This window comes from Magallana gigas, chromosome 9, assembly GCF_963853765.1.
Source record: "Magallana gigas chromosome 9, xbMagGiga1.1, whole genome shotgun sequence".
Classification (NCBI taxonomy): domain Eukaryota; kingdom Metazoa; phylum Mollusca; class Bivalvia; order Ostreida; family Ostreidae; genus Magallana; species Magallana gigas.
In genome coordinates this window covers 29,951,329-29,977,369 of record NC_088861.1, presented here as the reverse complement: position 1 = coordinate 29,977,369, position 26,041 = coordinate 29,951,329, and the positions used below count along the sequence as shown (strand labels likewise).

Genomic DNA, 26,041 nt, shown 5'->3' with positions numbered 1-26,041 from the left:
AAAATATTTTTATTATTTTAATGGGGATTAAAAAGTCTATATTTCAGGTTATTTATCGTCATTTTCTAATGTAGTAAGAATGTACTTGCTTATGTGTGCATGTATAATAATGCATATGAACATGGTATGTACATTAGCCTTTTCACACTTAACGATAAAGAGTTTCAATCCGAAACACAATCGAAAATTCATTTGTAGATAGTAGTGAATAATGAATACATTGTACGATGCACGATAAGTCGTATGTGTGTGTTTTGTAACATAATTGTTAACGACAATCTGTACTATTTATTGCACCAGTGTGTATACAAACATCGACCTTTAATATGACGTTAACGCATTCGTTTGCCTTTAAAAACTATCATATAAACACATTTCGACAAATCAAAAAATGTAAATCATTAGGAAAGCGATGCTGCCCTACTAGTTTTTGTGCCCTTGAACATTTGCGTCAAAACTATATTTGTTGTACGTCAATTTACTTGATTGTGTAGTAAATGATTTACATCTAAAAACGATTTAAAGATGATAAGGTTGAATCGTCTGGAAAACCGCATGGTACCCACTTATTATTATTATATTTTATTACATAATATATTTTGACCAGACTTTTACAATTTTGTGCAGATACAATTATAATTATTGTGTCGTGAAAATAAAAAAGAGAAGGAAATGGAAAAGTTTTTGGGGGGTAGGACATTTTTTTTTACCATAAAATGTAGTAAATTATAAAAATAATTCGGGGTACCATACGGCTTTCCATTGAATGCTTTGTTCGTAAAGTTTTATTTACAATGTCCTGACGCCAACAATGATGCAGTGGAATTGGGATTTTTGTTCCCCTAAAGTATTATTGACATTAAAGATCAACATACTGTTGACACTTTTAGAAGATTTATTAAAACACATTTCACATTCAATCTTAAGTGTGTATCTTATAACAATTGTTATCATTTACCACTTTTTTAAAACTATCACAAACCAAACGTTTGCTAATCATGAAAACTATTATATCTATTGGATGTTTACAGAAAATATATCAGAGAAAAAAAGGAACTACAATTCATTCAACAAGATCCAAAAATCGAAGTCATTATGTGGACTGTAAGTTGATAAGTATTATAATTGACATATCACACCGGCGTCTTCAGAATGTCCACAGTTATGAATACCAAATCCACGGAATGGACACTCCTTAAGAGATTGTTCATTCCCATTACAGCTGACATCATCCATCCATATTTGCCCGACTCCTTTACCGAAATAAGCATTGGTTGTAGCTTCTGCTGATCTATTAGAAAAAGATTTTTAATTTTGCTTTATTTAACAAACATACTATAAATTTGTAATATATTAATAAATAAAGCTAATTAAGATCTGATTTTACCTTTTTACTTAATTCTGATTTAACAATACATTAATAATGCATAAACATAATGATCACTAAATCTTGTACATGAAAAAAATGACAATAACAAACTGTCAACCATCTCAAAAATCCGTATAATGAAATAGAAATTCATAGCAGGGCAACACAGACCTCTAAAAAAAATAGAGGTAGGATCAGGTTGCTAGGAGGAGTGATCATCCTCTGCTGACCGGTCACACTCATGTTATATATATACATGTATAACTAAAATCATAACTATTTATTTTAAACCAGGTTCTCGATATCAACGTTTTTGCAAATACTCATCGCCGCTCATTCGTTCTTATTTAGAATAAAATGAGGTTGAACCTAACCGCGAGTTGTTTGTCTTTTGAACGTCTTATTAAAGTAATAAGCACACTAAAATACAAAAAACTCCTCAGTTTATTTTTTAAAAATTCTTTTAATAAGATGATAGATGGAGTTATCCTTCTTTGTGATATTCTATGGTAAACAAGATCAAGTAATGTTTGAATGGTAAATGCTATTATTAAAGTTTTATACTATAACGATATAAGCAATGAAGTAGCATAACAGGGGGTATTTTGTTTCATTAGAAAATGTACTATACAGTCTTTTATTTAAAATTGTTTTATATTTCATAGACCTGAATTTAGTTGCCCAAATTTCAAACGTTAATTAAAAAAAATGATCAGAAGTCGAACCCAGAAACTAATTGAAATTATTAAAGGACGATTATTTAAATTCAGTGTATTAGCTTATAAAAATAAGATATTATATTTCGCAGTGCGATTAAAATTTAAATTTGATTTAAAAGTATTCCCTAAATGATTTCGCATATTTTAAAAGCATTTCCATTTCCGAACTATACAGACATATAACTAGTTTTGTTAATTCCATGCATTTTTAAGTTCCACGAGACCATAACGAGGAAAATAAGATTGGTCTGTTTTTTATGAAGTGCACTCAAAAAGTTAATTTTACAGCACCGGTGACGGAAATTTGCCCGCTTACTAGTTTTGATGTATCACAAGGAAATCGCAAAATATTGTCGTTGACGAAAACAAAAGTTTGTTTACAGTGGTTAAATTGACAGAAACATGCAAAGCTTAGTAATTTAAACTACAAGTTATATATAGCCTCACATGCATCTTATTACATTCATTCCATATACATCTTATCATATTCATTCCATATGCATCTTATCATATTCATTCTATATGCATCTTATCATATTCATTCTATATGCATCTTATTATAAATATTCATTCCATATGCATCTTATTATATTCATTTCGTATGCATCTTATTATATTCATTCCATATACATCTTATCATATTCATTCCATATGCATCTCATTATGTCGATCTCATCATTACATATACTCTTACTTTGATCCTAAGCGGCCTAGCGCAGGTGTTCAGATTCACATTTTGTATTAGCAGAAACTTAAATATTACGCTGTGAATTTTTGTTTTGTTAACGCTGTTTTAAAAGAAGTAATGTAATTTTTTTTGTAATTTTTTTTAATACATTAATTAGATTAATACAGTCACCCTATGATGACGGAACTTTTTGGTAGTTTTTGGCAGCTCAGCGACTTTATATTCTTTGACTGAATAAAATATAACAATACTAAAAAGTACTTCCTCAAACAGATAACAATATCGTGCCATATAATATCATTTAGAATGTCATATTCATACATGAAGATATAATAGCAGTCAATGTTATACCCATCGTATCCCAGCATTCTACAGACAACTTGAGCATTGTTTGTATTCCAGATGTCGTCACAGACGGTTCCCCAGACGTTGTTAAGCAATACTTCTAAGCGTCCTTCTACACGTCCCTCTTCATCTAGACTCCCGTTTACCAGTCTTACTTGCAAAGTTACTGAAATTAAAAACAGGGAATTTTACATAAAACCAACGCAGGCAGGTACGCCCACACATTGAATTTATCAAGCACTAGAGATGATCAGCGACAAAAACAATTTAAACATAAAAAATCGGGAAAAATTATCCTTTCTTCATGGCACCCAAATATTCTTTATGTAAAATTTCATATAGCAAAAGAACAATTGATATGCATCAAATCGGGATTTGTACAATTCAATAAATTCATTGAAGATTTATTTTCTTTTTTCTTGTTTTCCCCCCAAAAAGTAAAGAAATAATAAATTTATAAAATAATTATTATTCTTTAAAATAATCTTAATCTTACCGACGGGAATGCAGACCGAATTACCAACTGTTGTTCGAACACATTTTGAGTAAGGATTACACGTCACATCTCCGCAAGTTTTGTTCACCTATCATCAAAATTTAAAAAAAGGGAAAAGTTTTAATCTATGCGTTGAAATAGATCTATAGTCACAACGTGATTTAAAAAAAATGTACTATTGGTCTGTAAGTTTTTGAGACTTGGTATGTTTGGTCACTTTAACACAGGTCATAATCATCATTAACTTTAATGTTTAGGTATTCTTAACATCTTAAGTAACTAGAAGGCGTTTCATAATATCTGTATTTATTACAATAACCTGTAAAACATTGTATCTGATAATATACAAAAACTGTAGGGTAATTATAGGGGAAGAAATAAATCAATTTTATGTTTTAAACATTTGAGAATTTTTAGACCTAATAAAGAAAAATGATATTTAATTTACACGTATTATTCCGCGAAATAAAAAAATAATCTTAGTTATAAAGTACATATACATTTACAAATGTAAATGCAAAGAAACCTTGACAAAAATGAGAAAAAATTAAAAAAATGTTTTCTATAGATTTGATTGTAATAGGTAGATTTACAAATTGATGACGTCACGACTGAAAGTGAAATGTTATGTAAAATGAACAGCATTTAGAATACAAGAAATATAAGAACTCTTATATAGTATTTCGACTTGTTTTGTTTCACACAAAACAAGAGGATGATTAAATAGATCACAGGATGAACCTCTGCCATTCAGTTAACTGAAATGTGACTGAACGGTGACTGAACGGTAACTGAAAGGTGACTAAATGGCATAGCTGTGTCATTCAGTCACCTTTCCAGACCTTTCAGTTAACATTCAGCGGACTGAATTGCAGTGATTCATCCTGTAGATATCAAAATATTCGCTAAAAGGTATGTTATTATACCAATATTCCTCCGCCAGGCTTTCCTCTGTTGTTTTTGTTTTATCATATAAAATATCAACTAGAACAACACCCCGTATATTTTGAACTTCACATAAAATACTTATCAATCGTTTGATCAATGCTCAAATTTAAAAGTTTTGCTACAACTATGTGCCCTGTTGCTTTAGTGCATCATACCGTTTTTCGTGCAAACGTTTACTGTACAAAGTTTGGAAAGATTTTGTTGGTACTGGATATATAACTATTGCATCTATAAGTAAATATAGGATTCTAGCAGTAGTTTTTATAGAACTGAAATGTATATTTTTAAGTGGAAATCTCGTCTTAGAGTTGTTCTACCTCATTTTATAATCCTGAATACATGTAGGATATCAAAGCGTATCACGTGATGATACACCGAAGGGGTAGTAAAGAACTACCCGACTCTTTTTATTGACATCTTTTTACAAGGAAAATACAAAGTCTTTGGTCTCATTGTAAATGGTAATTAATCTTACAATTTAGTATGTAAGTGTCGAAATAAGACGCTAAATTATGCATATGCTTCCTTAACCTATGTTTTCAATAATCATATTTGATTTTCAGCCGCTGAAAACATACTGAGTAAAAGAAACTTACCGGGTGATGTACTTCTCTAAAGACATAGTCGCTGTCGTTAATCAAAAAATAAGAATAAGAAAAAAAGATGTATTTCCTTCCACTGTTCAGCTCACAAACAAAGTCCTTGCGATTGTAGTTGATAGACAAACAAGCGCTGTAGGCCTCACATTCCAAGAAACACATCTGCAAACCGAGTTTGTCTAATACCACAAAAGGTGTCATTGGTAATTTCTCCCCGAACTTGTAGACCTCTTCATTTGCTAAAACTTTAGGATCACAGATGCATATGATGAAAACAAAAAGAATAACTGGAATTACTACATTTTTTGACATATTCATTTTTGTGCATTGATAAATAATGCTGGTTGTATCCCGATCATGTGAAGTTAAAAAGTGTTTTACAAACATGAACTAAAGTAAACAAACCAGGAGTATTTTTATATCAATTTGCCTGATGTATGTTTCCGTTCTAAAAAAGAAGCATACACCTATTTTTTTCAACCCTATGCATATTACATAATCTGATTGGCTACAAGATTGCATTAGGGGGTGGCTTTCACTAAGTCTATATTTGCATGCGTTTTCGACATTTTTTGTTCAATAAAAATTTGTTGACAGAAGAAGGATTTCTTTGCCTTTTTATTCAATACGATGCAATACAGTTTGCTTACCATATTGATGTTATCAGTCGCAGGATTGACTCTCTACGTGGAAAAAAGCGGACTAATAAACCGAAATTAACAATACAACATATTATCCGCGCTTGCAAAGAATAGATAGCTAAGAGTTGACATCTGTCTCCAATTTCTTTTCAACGGTATTTGGACATATTTGATTATATAACATCAAAAGTTATTGTACAATTGAGTTTATCAATTTATCAATTTACACGCCTCCCCTTAAGCAGACACTTAAGGGGAAAATTGTAACCGTACTATTAATTATATACAATAAAATCAATGTAACAATTATTCAAATACGTTACTTGGGTCAAATTGTTTTTGATTCTACCCTGTAGATGCAATTTCATTAATTATAAATTACCTAATTGATTTATGATGAATCAACCTTTTTTCATCTACAAGTACAAATAAGAATATGGTGTGCTTTGACATCATAATGTTTATTCTTGAATATGTTTTTTTTTCAAATTGAATATTTACATGTTACACCACCTTTTGTTAAACGAATACTTTAAATAATTTTTTAAAAAATATTGTAGGAGTTTTTTTTTGCTTTTCTAAATGAATTGCAGGGTGTTAGACCATTTCTGGATCCATCGATGTTTCGATATTTTAATTGATGAAAAACAAATATACTTACAAATTAGGGATGATTAAATTGAAAAAAGTAATTGCAATATATGTAAAACATTTCATTTTTCAAAGTAATTGTAAGTAATTTGTAACTGAGTCTGCCTATGATTACAAGTAATTGAATGTATTTAAATATATTTTAAAAAAAAGCTCATGGATTACATCGATCAATCTAAGAAACAGCTATAATAAAACAAGCTTTGTGGAATCATTTACAAAATTTCTGAACAGTGAAGCTGAAAAGATCCTGTATATAAAAGATTTTAATTTTTTTTAAGCTATTCTAATGCAAAACATTTTGAGTAGGTTTGTTTTGTTTCAATGGTATTTCGTTTAGTTGTGAAAAACCACAGTTAATATCGCTATTATAAAATATAAAGATGGAATATATATCTCACTCTGGTTTTCACCGTCGTGATGTTTCGGGAATAGCTCAGCAGATTTGTGGCTATGTGAGGAACTCACGTTCACAATACCTGAGGAATCAAAATCAAAATCCGTAGAAATTAATGAAAAGATGTTTATTTCGATGAGCCGCAATTGGAAAGTGATATAATGAAAATGAATGAAATACACAAATAATAAAAGCATGTTATAAAATCGAAGAGATAACAAAAGTTCCGAAACACAATAAACAGATAAACAATATATAGACATATAAAAAAATCAAAACAAGATCAAGCACACGGCTTACCTATAAAATGTTTCCTTTATAATAACATGATGGATCGAAAATGAATTATCGAAAGAATAAAATAAGTACTTAAGATTTTGACATGTTTTAGAATTTAGCGGATAAAATTTCTATTTTCGTTTAGTATACGTTAACTTGTTTATCTCTTAGCACAGAAGAGTTCTTTTAATTTAGCGCGGTAAAATTTAAAGTTGAAATATGAAAAATTCGTGAAACTAATTAATATATTAAGGATAACGAATTACTTACGTTATTTAGTTCAATAACAAAATTAATATAAGTTGAACAGAATCTTTATAGTTAGGTTTGATAATTTAAGAATTGTCATGATTTATTAATCAAATTCCTTTACAAGTAAATAATAAAAACTTTTCAAAATAGTCTTAAAATAAGATTTCCTAAATAATAAATATTATTAAAAAGTACTTATAAATAATTTTGAGCTTACCTGAGGAATCAAAATCAAAATCCGTAGAAATTAATGAAAAGATGTTTATTTCGATGAGCCGCAATTGGAAAGTGATTTCGTAAAAATCACTTACCAACGCGGTCACTCTACGGACTTGAAATTGACCAATCAGGTAACTCATTTTAAAAAAGGTTAACGCCCAATTTCGGCACTGTTATAGTTAAGTTTAAATTGATAAATTTTAAACTTTTAATGTAACATATATCTAATTATGTTGGTAAATGCCACAAATGCATTTTCCGAAGGCAATAATGTTAACATTAGGATTCCTAGCTCCGGCTCTAATTTTCGTTCAGCAACGAGGGACCCCTTAGATGAAAGCTCATCAGATTATCTCCCTCGTGTTATAATTTTGTGTTGTGAAGTCATAATTGTTTTTTGGCAAAAAACCCTCTGAAAATTTAAAAACAAGTAGTGTAGGGAATTGGCATTTTTAAAAGAGCGACATAAAAAAATCAAATTCTTTCCTTTAAATATTCTTGAAATTTGACACCCATTTTTTGAAATTGCAAATCATATTGTATCATGCATTCTGATATTACGTGTCACAATATACATGTGTGTATATACACTATATAGTATAGGATTTTACTTCCTTTACTTTATTTTTTTACTTAAAGGCACTACTGTGTTGTCCTACCAATTCTAAAAATAGTTAGAGAGATATACCCATATAGATGTCATATAGTATCGACAACAATGTTGATGAGGTACAATTCTCGGCACTAATTTTGTTTGATAAATTGTTTTTTTATTGTAGTATATCTTTTGTATAAATGAATATACATGTAGAAAATGAGCAGATTCAATTGTCATCATTGTCAATAAAGTGCAGTATATTTTACAATTAAAGTTGTTACTTGAAAGAAATACCAGCTGTATCATTATGACTACGCATATAATGTAAAGTACAATTAATCCTGTATCGCTTGGATGTACATTTAAACTTCTGGCATTATAATTCAATTTTTTTAAAAGTCAAAATTCTTAAGACGTTGCTGTTTCTTAAATACGTTGTCTGTGTGTTAAAAATCACTGTGATCAAAATACAGAAAAATTGGTCTCGTGTTACAAAAGCAGTGGTGATCAAGATCTTTTGTTGTAGGTCTTTTTCCAAAGATGATTTTTTAAATGTCAGGGTTACTTTTTTTTTTTCTTAAAAAAAATGGACAAAAAGACACAATGTTTGCACAAAGCCTGGCTTAAAAATTATTACTACAATTTAAAATCTTCAAAGTATCTTGCAATGTATAAATTGAATCAAAATCTACAGATTCAAGAAACTTAGTTTGTACAGCTGTCAAAGGGTATCAAACAGTGTTTGCTTATATAAGGTAATCCTATAATCGGCACAAATTGCGCCTAGAAAGCCTAGTTTTAAATAAAAGGTATGCGTATATATATATATATATATATATATATATATATATATATATATATATATATATATATATATATATATATATATATATACACATAAGAAAAGTATATGTTTACATGCTTGTTATTTTGTTATCACCTCTCGGAAATGTGTACCCCCTTTGGAAATTTATTGACAATGACGACATTTACAAAACGTTCGATTTTGTCTAAAAATATTTATCAATTATTGGTAAATTAGAGCTGGATGCCTAAAATGGATTTTAAACACTTGTGTAAAAGATATCACATAAATGTTTTGCAAACATTGCACGCTTTGTGGGCCTGACATAAAAGAATAAAAGTAGAATTACATGATTGTGTAAAATAAATGATAAGTCGACAGATAACTATTCACACTATGAGCTCTAAACTTTGTAGACCCTGAATAAAAACTACAATCATATTTTTGCTAAAGTTTACCGCTTATGTCTTTTAACAAAGTTTAAGGCTTTTGAATATTTGAACAGTTGTTACTAAACGATTAATTAATAATTTAAAAAAACCTGAACCTTCTGTCATTAAAATTCAAGGGTCCTCCACACATCTGGGAAAGGTTCTGTTTACTCTTTCTGAATTACTTAAAAATATGGATATGTTCGACTTGAAAACGACAGGATAAAATCATTTTTGGGAAAAAAATTTAATTTTACAGCTCTTCATGAAAATAAAATTCTCTACTGTATTTGAACTCGGGACCTTTTGCACAGTAGATCAAAGTTTGACCAATTGAGCCACAGAGACGGACACAAAATTTTAGCGATATAAACTGTTTTACAATGCATTAAAATTACCATGTTTTGACGTACTGTCATAAAAAGGGCATTCAAATGATGGAGTACTATTCGCTTTTTACTAATCGCTATTCGAATAGCGAATATTATTCTGTGGTCGATTCATTATTTAAAATTTCCGTAAGTATGCAAATAAACGTAAACCTAAAATCAACATTAACTTACTTTTTTTTCACTGAAACAAACAGTGATATAGCAAAAATTGTCACTTCCAGAAAAGACCCAAAAGCTGTAATAATTACATGTATACAGCTACATGTAGCCTGGCGAAAAGGTAAAGAATACATCATTTACGGTTGCAATAGGAATATCATTCAAGAGGCTGGCTAACACCCCGTATCCCATTTTTGGGTCTTCATTTTCGGTGAGGGTGGGGCCCCGGGAGAGTCTCGACCTTCAAAAGAAATTGAGTATACACGTTTAGTAACAGGCATAGCTAGCCTGGTGAAATGGCAAATTTCGTATAATACGGTCTTAATGGAAATGTCATTCAATGGGATGACTAACACCCTGTATCCCATATCTGAGGCTTCGTATTCGGTAAAAATTAGGCCCCGGGAACGTTCAATCGACCTTTAAAAACTGGTTTTACACGACCCATTACAGCCATAGCTTGTCTTATGTAAATAGCGAACTTCGTATTTTTATACGATTTTTAATGGAATATCAATCACGAGGCTGGCTAACACTTTGTATCCCATATTTGTGGCTTCATATTCGGTGAGGGCGAGGTACCGGAATATTCCAGTCGACCTGCAAAAGGAATTGGGTTTATACGACCAGTAACAGGCAAAGCTCACCGGGTGAAAAACAGGAATTTTTGTATAATATAGTTATAATAGGAATATCAATTAAGGGGCTTGCTTATACCCTGAATCCCATATTTGGGGCTTCATATTCAGTGAGAATGCGTCCCAGGAAAGACCAGTCTTTGATTGGTGTAAAACTTTATAATGTATTGAAAATATATGATATACGGCTTTTTTTACACGTCACTTTATTATTTGAAATTCATTTCTCAGTTTTTGTCCGATTACTTTCTTTGCTGAAATACGAGTTATACTTTCATATTTCACCTTATGTTGCAGAGGACAGGTTTTTTTTGTGGAGGAAACGTGAAGCAGATAATGGACATATTTCTGTTTTATTTTAAAGTGGAATTTTAATTTGTTGAAACTTGTTTAAATGTAAGGGAAACATTGTCATGACTCCTTCATTTCAGAATTTTTAGAAGAAAACATGTACAACGTACATAAAACATTATTTAGAATAACCAGGGGGAATCTCGGGAATTTTTGAAAAATGCCCTTTTTTCGATATTTAATGCACGTAGGCCCCGAACTACGCCTTAATCCTAGGCGACCCCATAAACTTCGATAGGATCTGAAGGTTAATGTTTACCCATGCAAATTATCAACAACTCATTGGGAATCTATCACGTTCCTTTCGAGTGGGATTTCATGTTCTGAACCCCCCCCCCCCTCCTTTGTTTCAATTATAAAATCGAAAGTGAAAATTTAGGCCAGATTTTCGCATTTTCATACCACATCTGATAAAAAGGTCTATTGGTACTAAAGTGTCATAAATCGAAGAAATAAACATGAACTTCTCAATCCACAAAATAAATGAAATAAATAGTCTAGCAATTTATATCCATAAAAACCACACAAACCTCACATTTTCCTATTTTGTAAAGTTTGACCCGGTTTTTTTTCTGCGAAAAACTGTCATATGGCACCTACCCCCCCCCCCCCAAAAAAAAAAAAAAAAGATAAAAGCTTATCAGTTTGTCGACAAGAAAGTCAAGGTCGCCCTCACTGCATGTATTTATAAATTAAATAAACCGCACAAGACACAAATTTGACGAGTCTTGTTGATTTCTTCATCAACACTATGCTTCCAAAAAGTTTATAGGCAGCAAAGAACCCCCCCCCCCCCCCCACACACACACACACACGAAATATGCCTTTGCTTTGACCAATTACTCAATGTTTTATAACATAATTTATGTAAATGAGGCGGATCTAGGTCAAACGGTTGAGTATATGCCATTAAGTCAATTGAAATTTCTCTCTCTCTCTCTCTCTCTCTCTCTCTCTCTCTCTCTCTCTCTCTCTCTCTCTCTCTCTCTCTCTCTCTCTCTCTCTCTCTCTCTCTCTCTCTCTCTCTCATACCAACATACCAGGTGTGAAATGTCCACCGAGTTTACGGGATATGCGCGAGTACAGAAAATTTCCCGGGGGAGGTGTTCTGTTTTGCTAATTCTGTTTTCAGAGGTGGGGCCGACTCCCCCTCTAGATCCTCGCATGGGGTACAAATTCTAGGCAAGGTAGGTTTTATATTTTTTGTAACTATGACAGAAAACTTTGCGCTATGGCAGAGCAATTACTCCCACTCTTTACCGACATGCAAAATTGTAATAGATTTGGAGAACTGAGCCTATACATATACTCTGGCAGCAAAAAATGTCAGATATTGTAGAAATAGCAGTGACTAGTATAGTATTTATGCGTATATATGTATTGTTTGAAGGAAAATAGACAATCCAGGAATCAAGTGGCTTGATCACAGCTCCCCACCCCGTAATCTACATCATTGCTCCATCAGATAGTCTAAACTACTCTAAAAAAGTCTTTAAATGTTTTAATAGACAAATAACTTATTCGTTCGAACAATTAGATAATTCGTCAGAGCTTACAAGGTTTATTCATTTTTTTATATGGGTTTTTGTCTATTTTACGCCGTCGTACTTACCAATCATTTTGTATTTTTAGAGCAAAAATGTGGTGTGTGCAAATATTTATTTCATTATATTGCACCATTTGTTCAATTTACCACTTTTGTTCGATGTTATAAATCTTAATCTCTCTACAGCTACTATCAACAGCTCGCTTGCAACTCAAAGTATTTTAGCCACCATTGGTGCTCTGTCCTAGCTATAATCCTAGTCTGCACGAGATCTAAAATGTATGTATCAGGGACATAGCATCGGTTTTGAAAGTGAGTGCCAAAATTATCAGATATCTTGACAAGCAAATACTTTTTAAAATTTATTATTATAAATCCTCATAAGCATAATCTATCATAAAAATTCAATAGTTCTTTAAAGCAGTATAATCTAATTCAATTTCTTCATTGACCAATAAAGAACCTTCAAAGGTGTAACAGGAGTATTGTACAATAGACATTCATAATGCACAATTCACAGATCAGCAAGAGTGAACAAGTTGTATGATACAGACATAAACATTAACATACAAGTAAATGAACATACTAAATGTGTGTGTATATATATATATATATATATATATATATATATATATATATATATATATATATATATATATATATATATATATATATATATATATATATATATACATGCATTAAACTTCAATGTATAAACATGTCAAAATACATACAAATTTTAAATGACATATCACATGATGAGAAATATGACTCAGAATTACTAACTAAGGCAATGCCCATTTGATACTTTCTATGTGAAGCGGAAGCTTTAGCCGTGGCAGCTGCCAAGCAATTTTACACTTGTACAAATTCCTTTTTAAAGCCTTGTTTTTGATAGTTGATTAGTTAACAGTAAGTTTCAATTTGGAAAGAAAGTGTTAGTGACAAACTTATAATCTTTAAAACAAACGACAGTTTCTCTCGATTCAGCGGTATTAAAGCACAACCAAATCATTTCATGTTCTGTGAAGAGGTAATCAAGATTGTTGAACGTATTTGCGTAAATACTTTCATTCTTTCTCCGACCAATGAGAGTCGTTGTTTTATTTCTGGTTTCCGTAGTGTTAATTGGATGAAAGTCATAAGACTCCCTCTGGGCTAGACACCACTCCATCGCAGATTAACTACCTGCCTGAGCCGGTACTCAATTCTATCAGTATCGGCTAAAAAGTATGTAGATTAAATGCTTGTCTCACAACACACATCAAGTGGCCACACCGGGGCATGAACTGTCGACTTTTTCGTATTATCATTTAACACTCATATGATATATAATACATCATATGGCATACAAATAATTATGAAATAGCACGCCATGTGACCTCTGGTTTATGCATTGATAGATAACACAAGTTGACCAAAGACCCCTATTGATAAAAATATCAGTTTAACATCGTTCACGTATTTAAAGAACATATCACGTTACCCCTAGTCTCCTTATCGATTTTAAACACTATAAAAATAAAAAGTTATACATACATATAAATGTAATTACATGTAATACCTAAACTTATTGACCTCTGCTCAGTTTCAGAGTGCTAGTGTTGACTTAAATATTTAATTTTAAAAGGGTTTTGATGACTGATGTGATAATAATAACTCCTTTTTAAATGTGAACTATTTTGATCAAGCACCATATTTAAAAAAAATATATGAATATTAAGTAATTCACCTCCAATAATAGTATTCCAATTATAGCCTTCTATATGAAATTAGCTATTTTCATAAATATGTCTGTTACTGGTCGTGTAAACCCAATTCCTTTTAAGGGTCGACGGAACATTCCTGGGGCCCCTTCCTTATTAAATAAGAAGCCCAAAATCTGGGATACAGGGTGTTAGTAGACCCCTTAAATGATATTTCCATTATAACTGAACTATACGAAATTTGCTATATACACCAGGCTAGCTTTGCCTTTACTGGTCCTATTCCTTTTGAGGGTCGACTGGAATTTCCCGTAGCCCTATCCTCATTATGTATGAAGGCCCAAATATGGGATAAAGGGTGTAAGCCAGCTTCTTGAATATTATTCCCATTAAAACTGCATTATACCAAATTTGATAATTTCACCAGGCAAGCTATGCCTATCACTGTTCGTGTTAACCCAATTCCTTCAGAGGGTAGACTGGGCATTTCCGGGGCCCAATCCTTACCAAATATGAAGACATAAATATGGGATACAGGGTGTTAGCCAGTCACTCGAAAATATTCCCATTATACCTTTATTTTAACGAAATTTGCTATCTTTACCAAGCTAGCTACATGTATGCTGTTACTAGTCGTAGAAACTCAATTCTGTTTAAGGTTCGACTGGAAATTTCTGCGGCCAATCCTTACCTTACTTAATATGAAAGCCCCAATATACGATACAGGCTGTTAGTGTTAGTCAGCTCCTTAAATTGTATCCCCATTACTACTGTATTATACGAAATTTGCATATTAACCTAGCTATCTATGCCTGTTAATGGTCTTGTAAACCAAACTGCTTTTGAGGGTCGACTGGACACTACCGGTGTACAATCCTCACTAAATATCTATATAGCTAGTTCGTGATACAGGGTTTTAGCCACCCGATTATATCTGTATTATACGAAATTGCTACATTCATTAGGCTAGCTATGCCTGTTATTGGTTGTGTAAACTCAATTCCTTTAATGGGTCGACTGAACATTACCAGGGCCCTTTCCTAATCAAATCTGAAAAACCAAATATGGGTTACAGGATGTTATCCAGCCCCTTAAATAGTATTCCTATTTCAACAGTATATGGTGTATTTCTTACCTTTTCGCCAGGCTAGCTAGTTATGTCTATTGTCAGGTCATTTCAGCAAGTGACAATCTTTACTACATGACTGTCGGTTTCAATAAGTGAATTGGATTATACAAGGTCGTTTACGGTAATTTGAATAATGAACCGACCACCGAATTCTGTGGTTGGTTCACTATTCAAATTGCCGTAAATATAATATAAAAATATACAATATAATAACGGCCCTGCTTATAATTAACTTTTGTAAATCTTATTTAAAGCTTTTTCTATAACGTATATGCATAATAATATCAAAATTATGATTATACCGACAAAATACAGCAATTTTTAATATAAAAAGTCTCACATAGTGGTTTGAGACACTCATAAAAAAAGATGCATGAGAATTGTCAAATATGTGACTGCATTGACCAGTCATGACCGACGGAAAGAGATTACATCACCAGAATTAAATAGTTAACTTGTTTCAAAGACGTTTATATTATACTGAACAATAGTAAGCTTGTACAAAGATTTTGACATTAAAGCATAAAAAACAAATAAGCAATGATATAGTATTTTTTATTAGATACACTGAATAAAAAGCAGAAAAAAATCATACATTCATAAAACTATTGTTTAAAAAAACATTTTAGCACAATTCTTTCCATTTTTATTCAAGTAACTAGTGAACATCGACAATAGATGTTAATATGATTTAAAAATAATAATTACTTCATGAATCAATAAACGATTGTTTTCGTAATAAAATCATCTAATTTTTTTTCGGTTAAAATTTAAATTCATACGCATTTATAATTAGCTGGCATGTCTTTTTTAAATTGTTTATCATTGGGCAGAAATAAACGTCCCTTAAAAACTGTTGTTGTATAGGGTGAAACTACCAAACGAAATAAACAGTAGTCTGCTTTTTCTAAGCAAAACATCTTTGGGTATTGTAAAAGTTTCGATTTCTAGGAGTAATCAACACGAGGTGAAACGGAACAACTGAAAACATCATCTAACTATACATATAACATATCTCTTAGACATTGGGGAAAAAGTGGAACGATAAAATATAGGCACTCAATAAAAGAATAAAAGAAAATATACTTTGTTAGTTTAATGGGGGTAACAAATGTCTACACATCAAGTCATTTATATATCTTAATTGTAGTTAGAGTGTACTTTCGTAAGTGTGTATGTTTACTAGAGCATATGAGCATGGTTAATGTAGACAATAAATAATTAAGAGTTTTTACCTGAAACTCTAATGAAAACTCATTGGTAGATGTCAGCAATGAGTACAGTGTACGATGCACGTATCTAGTAATGCTTTATCATTGAGAGAGAGAGAGAGAGAGAGAGAGAGAGAGAGAGAGAGAGAGAGAGAGAGAGAGTGTGTGTGTGTGTGTGTGTTAACAGAATAGTTAACGACAATATGAACTATTTACCTGCAGCAGTACGTGTAATCGTCGACCGTTGTTATGACGTTAAAGCACATCATAATAATCAAATAAACAAGTCCGAATACATTAATAAAATGTTATCAGTAGGTAATTAATGGTACATTAGTAATTTTGTGCCCCTGAGCATGTGTATCAAAGTTATATTAGTCGTAATTCAACATATCTCATTGTGTCGTAATGATATAATCTAAAAACGATTTAACGATGATACGTTGGAATAGTTTGTACGAAAAATTTGATTTACAATGCCCTGATGCCAAATAATGATCCAGAGGAATCATATTTGCAAGTGTATTTTTCCGTAAAAAATATTGACTTTAAACATTAATTCACATATTGTTCATATTTTTTGACGGTATATTTTTTTTAAAAAATCAGTCTTAATTGTGAACCTTTAAACAATTGGGATTATTTAACAATGCAAAATGGCTAATTTTTCAACCACCACAAATCATGACTTTGCAAATGCTGAAAATGATGTATTTCCTGCATATGTAAAGCAAATAAGGCAACTAAAAAGTTAAAAATGTTAAAAAATACTAGGTTATAATATGGACCATAAGTTGAGTAGTAAAAATCTTCAAAAATTTATAATATATTTTACGGTGCTACCGTTGTGGCTAGCGCCATTAGAGTTACACTTACCTTGAATCATTGTCAACTTAGTGAGACTTTGACAGTAATCAACTAACATCAACGAATTTTTGAGAGAGAGAGAGAGAGAGAGAGAGAGAGAGAGAGAGAGAGAGAGCGAGAGAGAGAGAGAGAGAGAGAGAGAGAGAGAGAATGTTTCTGTTTTAAAAAATCTTACAAAATACGTAGACTTGCTTCCTCCTAAAACCTTTTTTACTTTTGGAGAGAACTGATCAGTCTGTAAAATGCAATTTATTTAACTTTGGTCAAAAGTGTAAACTATAAGTACAGTATTATTTGTCTCTTTTACCTTGTTGTTATCTGACTTTTATTGTTTCCTCCTGGTTCACATCTATGTTTTTTTTTGTATTCTAATTATATTCATTGAATGAATAATGGTTTGACAATATACAAATATAGCCCTTTCATGAGGTCGATCCATAGATATATCGACTTCACAGAAAAGCATATCGACCGAGCACGAAGTGCGAGGTCGATATGCTTTTCTGTGAAGTCGATATATCTATGGATTGACCGAGTGAAAGGGCTACATTCGTTATATTATTTTCCAAAGAAGAATTGGCAAGATTAAAACAAAATTATTTCTATATTTAGAAAGTACAGGTCAATCTGAGTTTTTAAAGCTTATTTTTAGAAAGTACAGGTCAATCTGAGTTTTTAAAGCTTATTTTTAGAAAGTACAGCTCAATCTGCATTTTTATACTTTGACACGTGATGTCAAAAGAACCAATTATATACCTCGTTACAATGCATGAAAATAATATTATGTAATATCTGCATAGATTTTTTTAATGTTTATCTTTTCTCTTTATTCTTTTTTACTTAGTCCAAAATGACCTATTTTTCACCCCCTTCCTTACTTATATTTACATGTACTGTACATGCATGCACAATTAGCTTAAAATTGGATCGATATAAGGAATAAGGAATCATTCTTTGAGTATTATGAGGTGATAATTTCGGCCGGGGCGTGATCAAATCTAATAAAGCCCTAAGGGCTTTATGATAGATTTGATCACGCCCCGACCGGAATTATCATCTCATAATATTCAAAGAATGCTTCCTTATTACTTATATTTATATAATTTTAAGCTATCGTGCTATTTAATATTCAAATATGAATAAGCAAACCCCGCTGGCGCCTCAATTTGACGTAATTTGTATTATGGGTTATATAGTACAAAATCGATACGTAGTATTATCACAGGCAAAGACACTGGAAAATGTGAATATATGACAGTAAAGTATTGTTCTTGGTTGAACATATAATCTCTATCAAACAAAAACAAAAATAAAAAAACAAATCATCTGAGGGAGCTATCGCAGTTTATACTGAGAGAGTTCACTATTACTGACATATCACACCAGCGTCCTCTGCATGTACACAATTATGAATACCAAATCCAAGGAATTGACAATCCGTAAGGATTGTTTCATTACCAATACAGTTAACATTGTCCATCCAAATCTGTCCGTTTCCTTGACCAAAATAGGCACGAGTTGTAGCATTAGCTGATCTACATATGTAATAAATAAACGTTTTTTAAAGTTATCTATTTCTTTATTACAGATATATATCAAAGGACTAATTATTTAAGTTCATTATTCATCATAATTGCCTTCATTCTTTTCAACATTGTAATACCAATACGTGTACTATCTACCTTAAGATAAATTTAATGAGTAAATGTTTAGAATGAGAGTGTTTTAAATATAATGGTATATGATTAAAGATCACCAGTGGAAACTGTTTATACAATAAATTCAGTATCATTCCATAAAAAGGCCTTGGAGTTCTGATTCCCAATGAAGCTCGGAAAATATATAATATCAGCTACCCCTTAACACATACACATTAAATAACATGCTAATGTATTAACTTAATAATATGCTAATGTTTCAACTTTATAAGCACTGAATCTAGATCTTATATAATTACAAGATAATTATTTGCTGTAAACAAGATTTGCGATGTCAATGTTATTGCAAAAACTTCTCGTGGCTTGTTTGTTCTTATCTAGATAAGCTTCATTGTTTAAGTCGCGAATTTTAATTTTGTGTCAGTGAACTAGTTTACAAGTATGACTTGGAAATAGTAAAACAACGTCGTCGCAAAAGAACGTTGGTTTACAGTTAATAATTTGATATATTGATATAAAGTTTTGTTACTCAATGTATAAGTTTAATATAGTGTCATCTGATTGTCCATTTCACCATAACATAAACCTTCACTTTGGTCAAATACGGTCGAGCACCGGTACTGGTGGTCAGATTAACATTTTATTTTACTCAAAATATTACAGCCACGCTTAATAAAAACTCTTATAAGGTAAATAAATTCTTTTGTTGACATGTCATATAAGAGATTTGTCCCCTTAAGATACATAAGATTGAAACACAATTCATATAATTTTGGGCAGCCCTGTCGTTTTTGTATCATTTGACTGACAAAAATAACACAAAAATACATGCCAAAAAGGATGAAAAAAGGCTGTCATATAACACCATTTAATTCATTTGATAGTATACTTTAAGACAAGAAGACACTTTCCTCTTTTTGTATCTCCTCGAAATAAAGAGTTCCATTAAAATTAATATGTATAATTATTTTTAAAATGATTAGAATTCTATGCTATTGCAATCTTAAACCTAAATGGCCGAATGGTTAGAACGGTGGCTGCACACTGCTAGAAACGGAGGTTTCTAAGGTCGTAAGTTTAAACCCTGGCCCCGGCTGTATCTATATACACATACATTTTTATATCAGCAATTCAAAACTGAGTGTATTCTCAAGAAGATTATATAGGAAATTGCTTACTCTAGTATTTTGCGGAAATGCCTGGTAATGTATCCTTATTTTTTGCAAGAAAGCTTGTCAAAGTAGTAGTAAATCAAAAAACAAATTCCTGGAAAAAGTTATATAACATTGAGAAACGTGTCGTCTGACCTTAAATAATAACATTTAAAATGTCAGGTTCATGAATAAAAATTTAACACCAGTCAAATATTTACCCATCGTATCCCAGCATTCTACAGACAACTTGAGCATTGTTAGTATTCCAGATGTCGTCACAGACGGTTCCCCAGACGTTGTTGTACAATACTTCTACACGTCCTTCTCCGTAATGACTCCCGTTTGCCAGTCTCACTTGCAAAATTACTGTAAAAGGAAACAAGTAATTTTACATGAAATGATCGCAGTCACATGCGCACGGACAAGAACACACGCTGAATGAACTTAGCACTAAAAAGGGTGCTGGACACAAACAACATTTTCTGAACAAGCTGTCCCTTCCCAAGGGCACCAATATGTTCATTTTATAAAACATGATATGCAATGAAGAAAAATTAATATGGATTAAATGGGGATTTGTACAATCAAACAAATTCATTGTCAATTTTATTAATACCTTCTTGTTTATTCCTGATAAGTAAAGGAATAATATGCACAAAGATAAATGTTTGTGTTCACTTTTGGAAGTATCAAAATCTTACCGACGGGAATGCAGACCGAATTACCAAATGCTGATCGAACACATTTCGAGTAAGAATTGCAAGTCACAGCTCCACAAGTTTTGTTTGCCTATCATCCAGTGTTCCAAAAAGGAAAAACAAACAAGTAAGTACAATATTTTTTTAAAGATACAATTACGATTTCGAGTAAAACACGTAACAACTACATGTTGTTACATAATTTCTAAGGATGACTATATTAATCCCAATTGCGGCATGCACTGACTCTAAACTGTCAAATAATTAGTTCACTTTAAAAAATTAAAACTCTGCAACTAAATGAATGGTGAGTGCATTTTCTTAAATTATATTTTAGTATAGGGTCACAACCCGATTCACTGTCGATCTGTATTTACATTAAGACAAAGGGGAAAATAAGAGAATGGATACGTTTGGCTACTCTTACACATGTGCAGGCCATAACCACCTTTATCCTACACACAAATATTATGTAAACTTGTTCTTAACAAGTAATGTTCGCTACATTAAAAGTATTTACCGGGTTTCCCCTGCATCTTCCCCCATTACAATTACCTGTAAAATATTTAATTCTTATCATGTCATGAAAGAAAAAAAATAGTTATAGAAAAGAATTGAATCAATTTTATATCTTAAAAGAATGGGATTATTATTCTAATTTTTGATATGATGTCATAAAGGAAACTCTGATGTTTTAATAAGTCTCTGTCCGTAAAACAAAGTATCAACGTATTAGAGTTATGTTGTTAGTGTTTTTCAGCTGTAACATATACATGTAAATATGATACAAAAATAGTATATAAATCAGAAAACAAAATTCTGAAAAGACAAAGACGGATTGCTCTTAAACGATGTGAAAACATTGGATCTACAGAAGATGGAAACTATTAGCTTTGTGGTCAATACATTTTTTTAACATTAAAAAATATTATAAAGCATTTTAATTAATTGTTATTGACAACAGTGCTCACGGTTAACTACTTGTGTACAATTCGTATTTTACATTATATTTCATAATGTCATTATTGTATATTAATTTCGGCATTTAAATGAAAGCACCCAAAAATTGTCCTGCTTAAACAAAAGGAAGTTGTTCTTTTGACTCATTACAATAATGAACGAAACGTAATATTTGGACAATATCTTTGAGTGCTCAAAAACCAAAACTACCTGAAGATTTTATTAAACTTTTTAGATAAAGAATTCTTTCGGAAAAGAAGTTAAAAATTATACTGAAACTGTAGCTGAATGAGGCCAAAATTAAGAACAGTTCCTGAAAAATCGCCCCCCCCCCCCCGAAAAAAAAAAAATTGCGGCTGCTGAAAACATACTGAATAAAAGGAACTTACCGGGCGTTGTATCTCTTTGTAGACATAGTCATTGTCATTAAACAAATAAAGAGTGCTGCTTTTCCATCCACTGTTCAGCTCACAAACAAAGTGCTTGCGATTGTAGTTGATAGACAAACACGCGCCGTACGCCTCACATTCCCTGAAACACATCTGCAACCCAAACTTGTCTAAAAACATAAATGGGACCAATGGTAGCTTTTTCCCGAGCTCGAATCCCTCTTTCATAGCGGACGATTTTGGATAACAATTGCATGTAATAAACACAAAAAGTATTACAGGAATATACACATTCTTTGGCATATATGTACCCATTATTGTGCATTGATACATAATTGCTGGTTGTATCCCGACCATGTACAGTTAGAGAGTCTTCAACAAACATGAGCTAATGTAATACACCAGATCTTTTTCTCCATCAATTTGACAAATGTACGTTTTTGTTTTAAATCAGATCCATACAACATTTTCCTTTGTTCAATGAATATTTGATGACACAGGAATGGTTCTCTCTCATTTTATTCAATACTTTATATCTCGCTCATCCTTTTGATATTATTGGCTGCAAAACTGAAACATAAGTTATACTAACACATAGAAATTAACAACACTTTTACTTTGCTGAAAAACAAGAGATAGGTTTGGACTTATATCCATAATTTCTTTTAACAGTGTGCTGAAGCTTATTTGACACTTTAACATGTCAAATTATTAATATACAGTTGACTTTATCATTTTTTGTGCTTTTCGTTTATCACATATGATATTTCAGAGGCCATTCCCGAAAATCGGAACATTTTGAAAAAACAAATCGTAAACCGTCTTTAAGAACATATCCAATAAAACCAATGCTAACAATTTTCAAATATGGTGCTATGTTCTAAATGTTTTCATCGCTGCGTTTTGCTCAAGACAAATCAAGTTTTTAATAAGTTAAACAGTTACTGTTCTTGTTCGACCGTTTTAGTTATCCTGATACATAATAAAGTACATTTTGTAAGCATAACAAAATGACAAACTTTTATTTTTATAGAGCACTTTCGTTTGTCCGTTTCCTGTTTCGAGGTTATAAACTTTTTCTAAACCAGCGGTGATTACTAAAAGAACCAAACTTACTGGAAATATAGCACAATGTGTGTAGATGTGTTTAACATGTTTTGATTTTTTTATCGGCGTCATAGTATACGTATTAACAATTAATGCTATAACTATGTATGAAATCTTGCTGTTTACAATTTTTATACCCACACTTTCTGAAGAAAATTCGGGTATATTATTGTTACATGTACCCTGTTCCGTCCGTCCGTCTATTTGCCCGTCCGTCTGTCAGGTTTAACTTTCTCAAACTGTTTTAAAATCTTATAAACCAGGAAACTGAACTTTGGTGTTTGATTTGGGTTGTCATGCTGTTTTGTAAAAAAAAAGTTTAAAAAAGTATCTTGGGGGTTAAATAATTGGTAAAAAATGACGTTTTTTTTCATACAAAAAAACTTCTTCCTCGAACTCCTCTCACATTTAAACAATAAACAAATCATTTCTTGGTATATGTTTTGAGGTGTCCTATACATGTAGATGCGCAATAAGTAATGGAAATTTCAAGTTTGTCCGGGGGGGGGGGGGGCATTGGGTGATCGAAAAATGCCAATTTTGTTGTTGTTGGGGTTTTTTTTTTTTGTTCAGAATTTTTTCATTTATTAGGGAGACGGCAACAAAAAATAACGTTTTTTGCAAAAAAGTATGGTTCCCGGCACTCTTACAACTTTTTGAGTAGCTACGTCATCTCTTGGGATATAATTGGGACTATCTTTTAGATGTACAATAAGGATTTAAAAAATTTAATTTCACCCAAGGAGTCCAATAGTAGCAGAAAATTGACGTTTAATACTCTTTAAAAACCTAGATCCCAGAACTCCCCTTATAATTCAATGAATAGACACATCATAATTGTATATGATAAGGGCTGTCCTATAGATGTGCATAAGGTTTTAAAAATTTTGAGTTTCATCAAGGGAGTCAAATAATAGCAGAAAATTGACATTTATCACTCTTAAAAAACATAGATCCCAGAACTCCTCTTATAATTCAATGAATAGACACATCATAATTTTATATGATAAGGGCTGTCCTATAGATGTGCATAAGGTTTTGGAAAAATTTCATCAAGGGAGTAAAATAATAGCAGAAAATTGACGTTAATCACTCCTTACAAAAACTAGATCCCAAAACTCTTCTTATGATTTAATGAATAGACACATCATATCTTTGGATATGATAGGGACTGTCCTATAAATGTGCAATAAGGTTTTGAACAATTAAATTTAATCCTTGTTGTGTAATAGTAGCAAAAATTTACATTTATCCCATGCACGGATCTAGAGAAGGGGCAGGGGCTCCAGACCCCCCTCCAAAATTCAAATTGCCAAACATATGCCTAGGACACCCCCCCCCCCCTCCGCGAATGTATCCCTCCTTAAGGTGGAATAACACACCTGGAAAGTCTCTTGAATTAACAGGAATTTTGTTGAAAATGAAAGATATAATGATAAATAAACTGTACAAATGTCAAAAAAGCTAAAAAATTAGCAGTTTGGGGATAAAAAATTAATATCCAAACTAATTATTCCAGTAAGTAACAACAAAAGCCCCTGAATTCGAATTTGGGATGTACGGGTCAAAAGTCCGAGACTTTATCCATTCGCTATTGAGTAAGTTACATGTGTCAGTCCATGAAATCCTTTTAATAAAACGAAATGTCGTTTCAATCAGCGGTCAGCTGAATAAAATGACGTTTTTATTCCTTAAGATAAAAAAAAAACCCTTGCATTTATTTTTCCTTGAAATAAAAAAGAACCTTACATTTACACTCTTTTTAATTGTCGAATGATCAATTAATGATTTTAAAGATAATTTGGAGTCTAAAAAGTTTTATAAACTGGTAAAAAGAATTTCCTACACATCACATTAAACCTTGCATGATTGACAAATGATCTATTGAGGTTTTTATAAGTTATTACAGGGAGGAAGGGGTCTTTTTTCTTCGTGTATTTTTATGGGATTGTTCTGACCCCATGATACAGGAAAATACCAAATATCTTTAAAACTGTTGAGATCCTTACCACTACACTTATTTATATTCTTCTTTCTAATGTCATTATGATGAATGGTGTAAATGGTGTAAAGTACATGATCCCCAGGAGTTGTCTTTAAACTTTGATATCTTTTCACCCGGCTTTTGTGAATCAGTTTTGAAAAAAAAAAAGATTTTAAATTGTATGGTTATCAATACTCAAATCGTTATTATTAGTGAAACTGATATCAGATAACTTTTAATAATAAATGCTAACAGATGTTCTGTGTGTATATAGCATATCAATAATTTGATATATCGACTGTAGATAAATCAATAGTGTTTATTTTATGAAAAAAGTTGTAATGAATTATACCGTCAATGCGGATAAATACAACTAAAATTAACTGTTATCATATCAATGACAATAAGTATTTAATTATTAATTGATTAATGATTTCATAATAATGTAGTGCATTGATATCGTTTTCATTTTATTCATTTACTCATGGCAGACCGGTAGTATTCCTAAAGTTGTCCAATATTTTGCGTGAAATTGTGTTCTTGAGTCATCTAAAGAATGGCTAAAAATACATATATATTTGATGCAGATGATATAATATTTACATCTAGATTGGTGTAGGTACCTTTTTTATTCGCCAGTACTTCCACTCGCTGC

General features: G+C 31.6%; 1 protein-coding gene and 1 non-coding gene across 2 annotated transcripts; both read right to left on the bottom strand.

Annotated features, from left to right (window-relative positions):
• Positions 1–1,029: 1,029 nt before the first annotated feature.
• Positions 1,030–5,828, bottom strand: LOC117685384 (uncharacterized). The gene is made up of 4 exons (XM_066070649.1): positions 5,162–5,828; positions 3,618–3,705; positions 3,128–3,287; positions 1,030–1,291 (listed from the first exon to the last, which is right to left on the bottom strand). The coding sequence occupies exons 1-4, from the start codon at positions 5,549–5,551 to the stop codon at positions 1,120–1,122; spliced, it is 810 nt and encodes a 269-aa protein (XP_065926721.1). The 5' UTR covers positions 5,552–5,828; the 3' UTR covers positions 1,030–1,119.
• A 12,721-nt stretch (positions 5,829–18,549) lies between these two features.
• LOC105324666 (uncharacterized) lies at positions 18,550–22,764 on the bottom strand. The gene is made up of 4 exons (XR_010709065.1): positions 22,296–22,764; positions 20,950–21,037; positions 20,467–20,614; positions 18,550–18,971 (listed from the first exon to the last, which is right to left on the bottom strand). It is a non-coding gene; the product is annotated as an uncharacterized protein (transcript).
• Between the last annotated feature and the right edge of the window lie 3,277 nt (positions 22,765–26,041).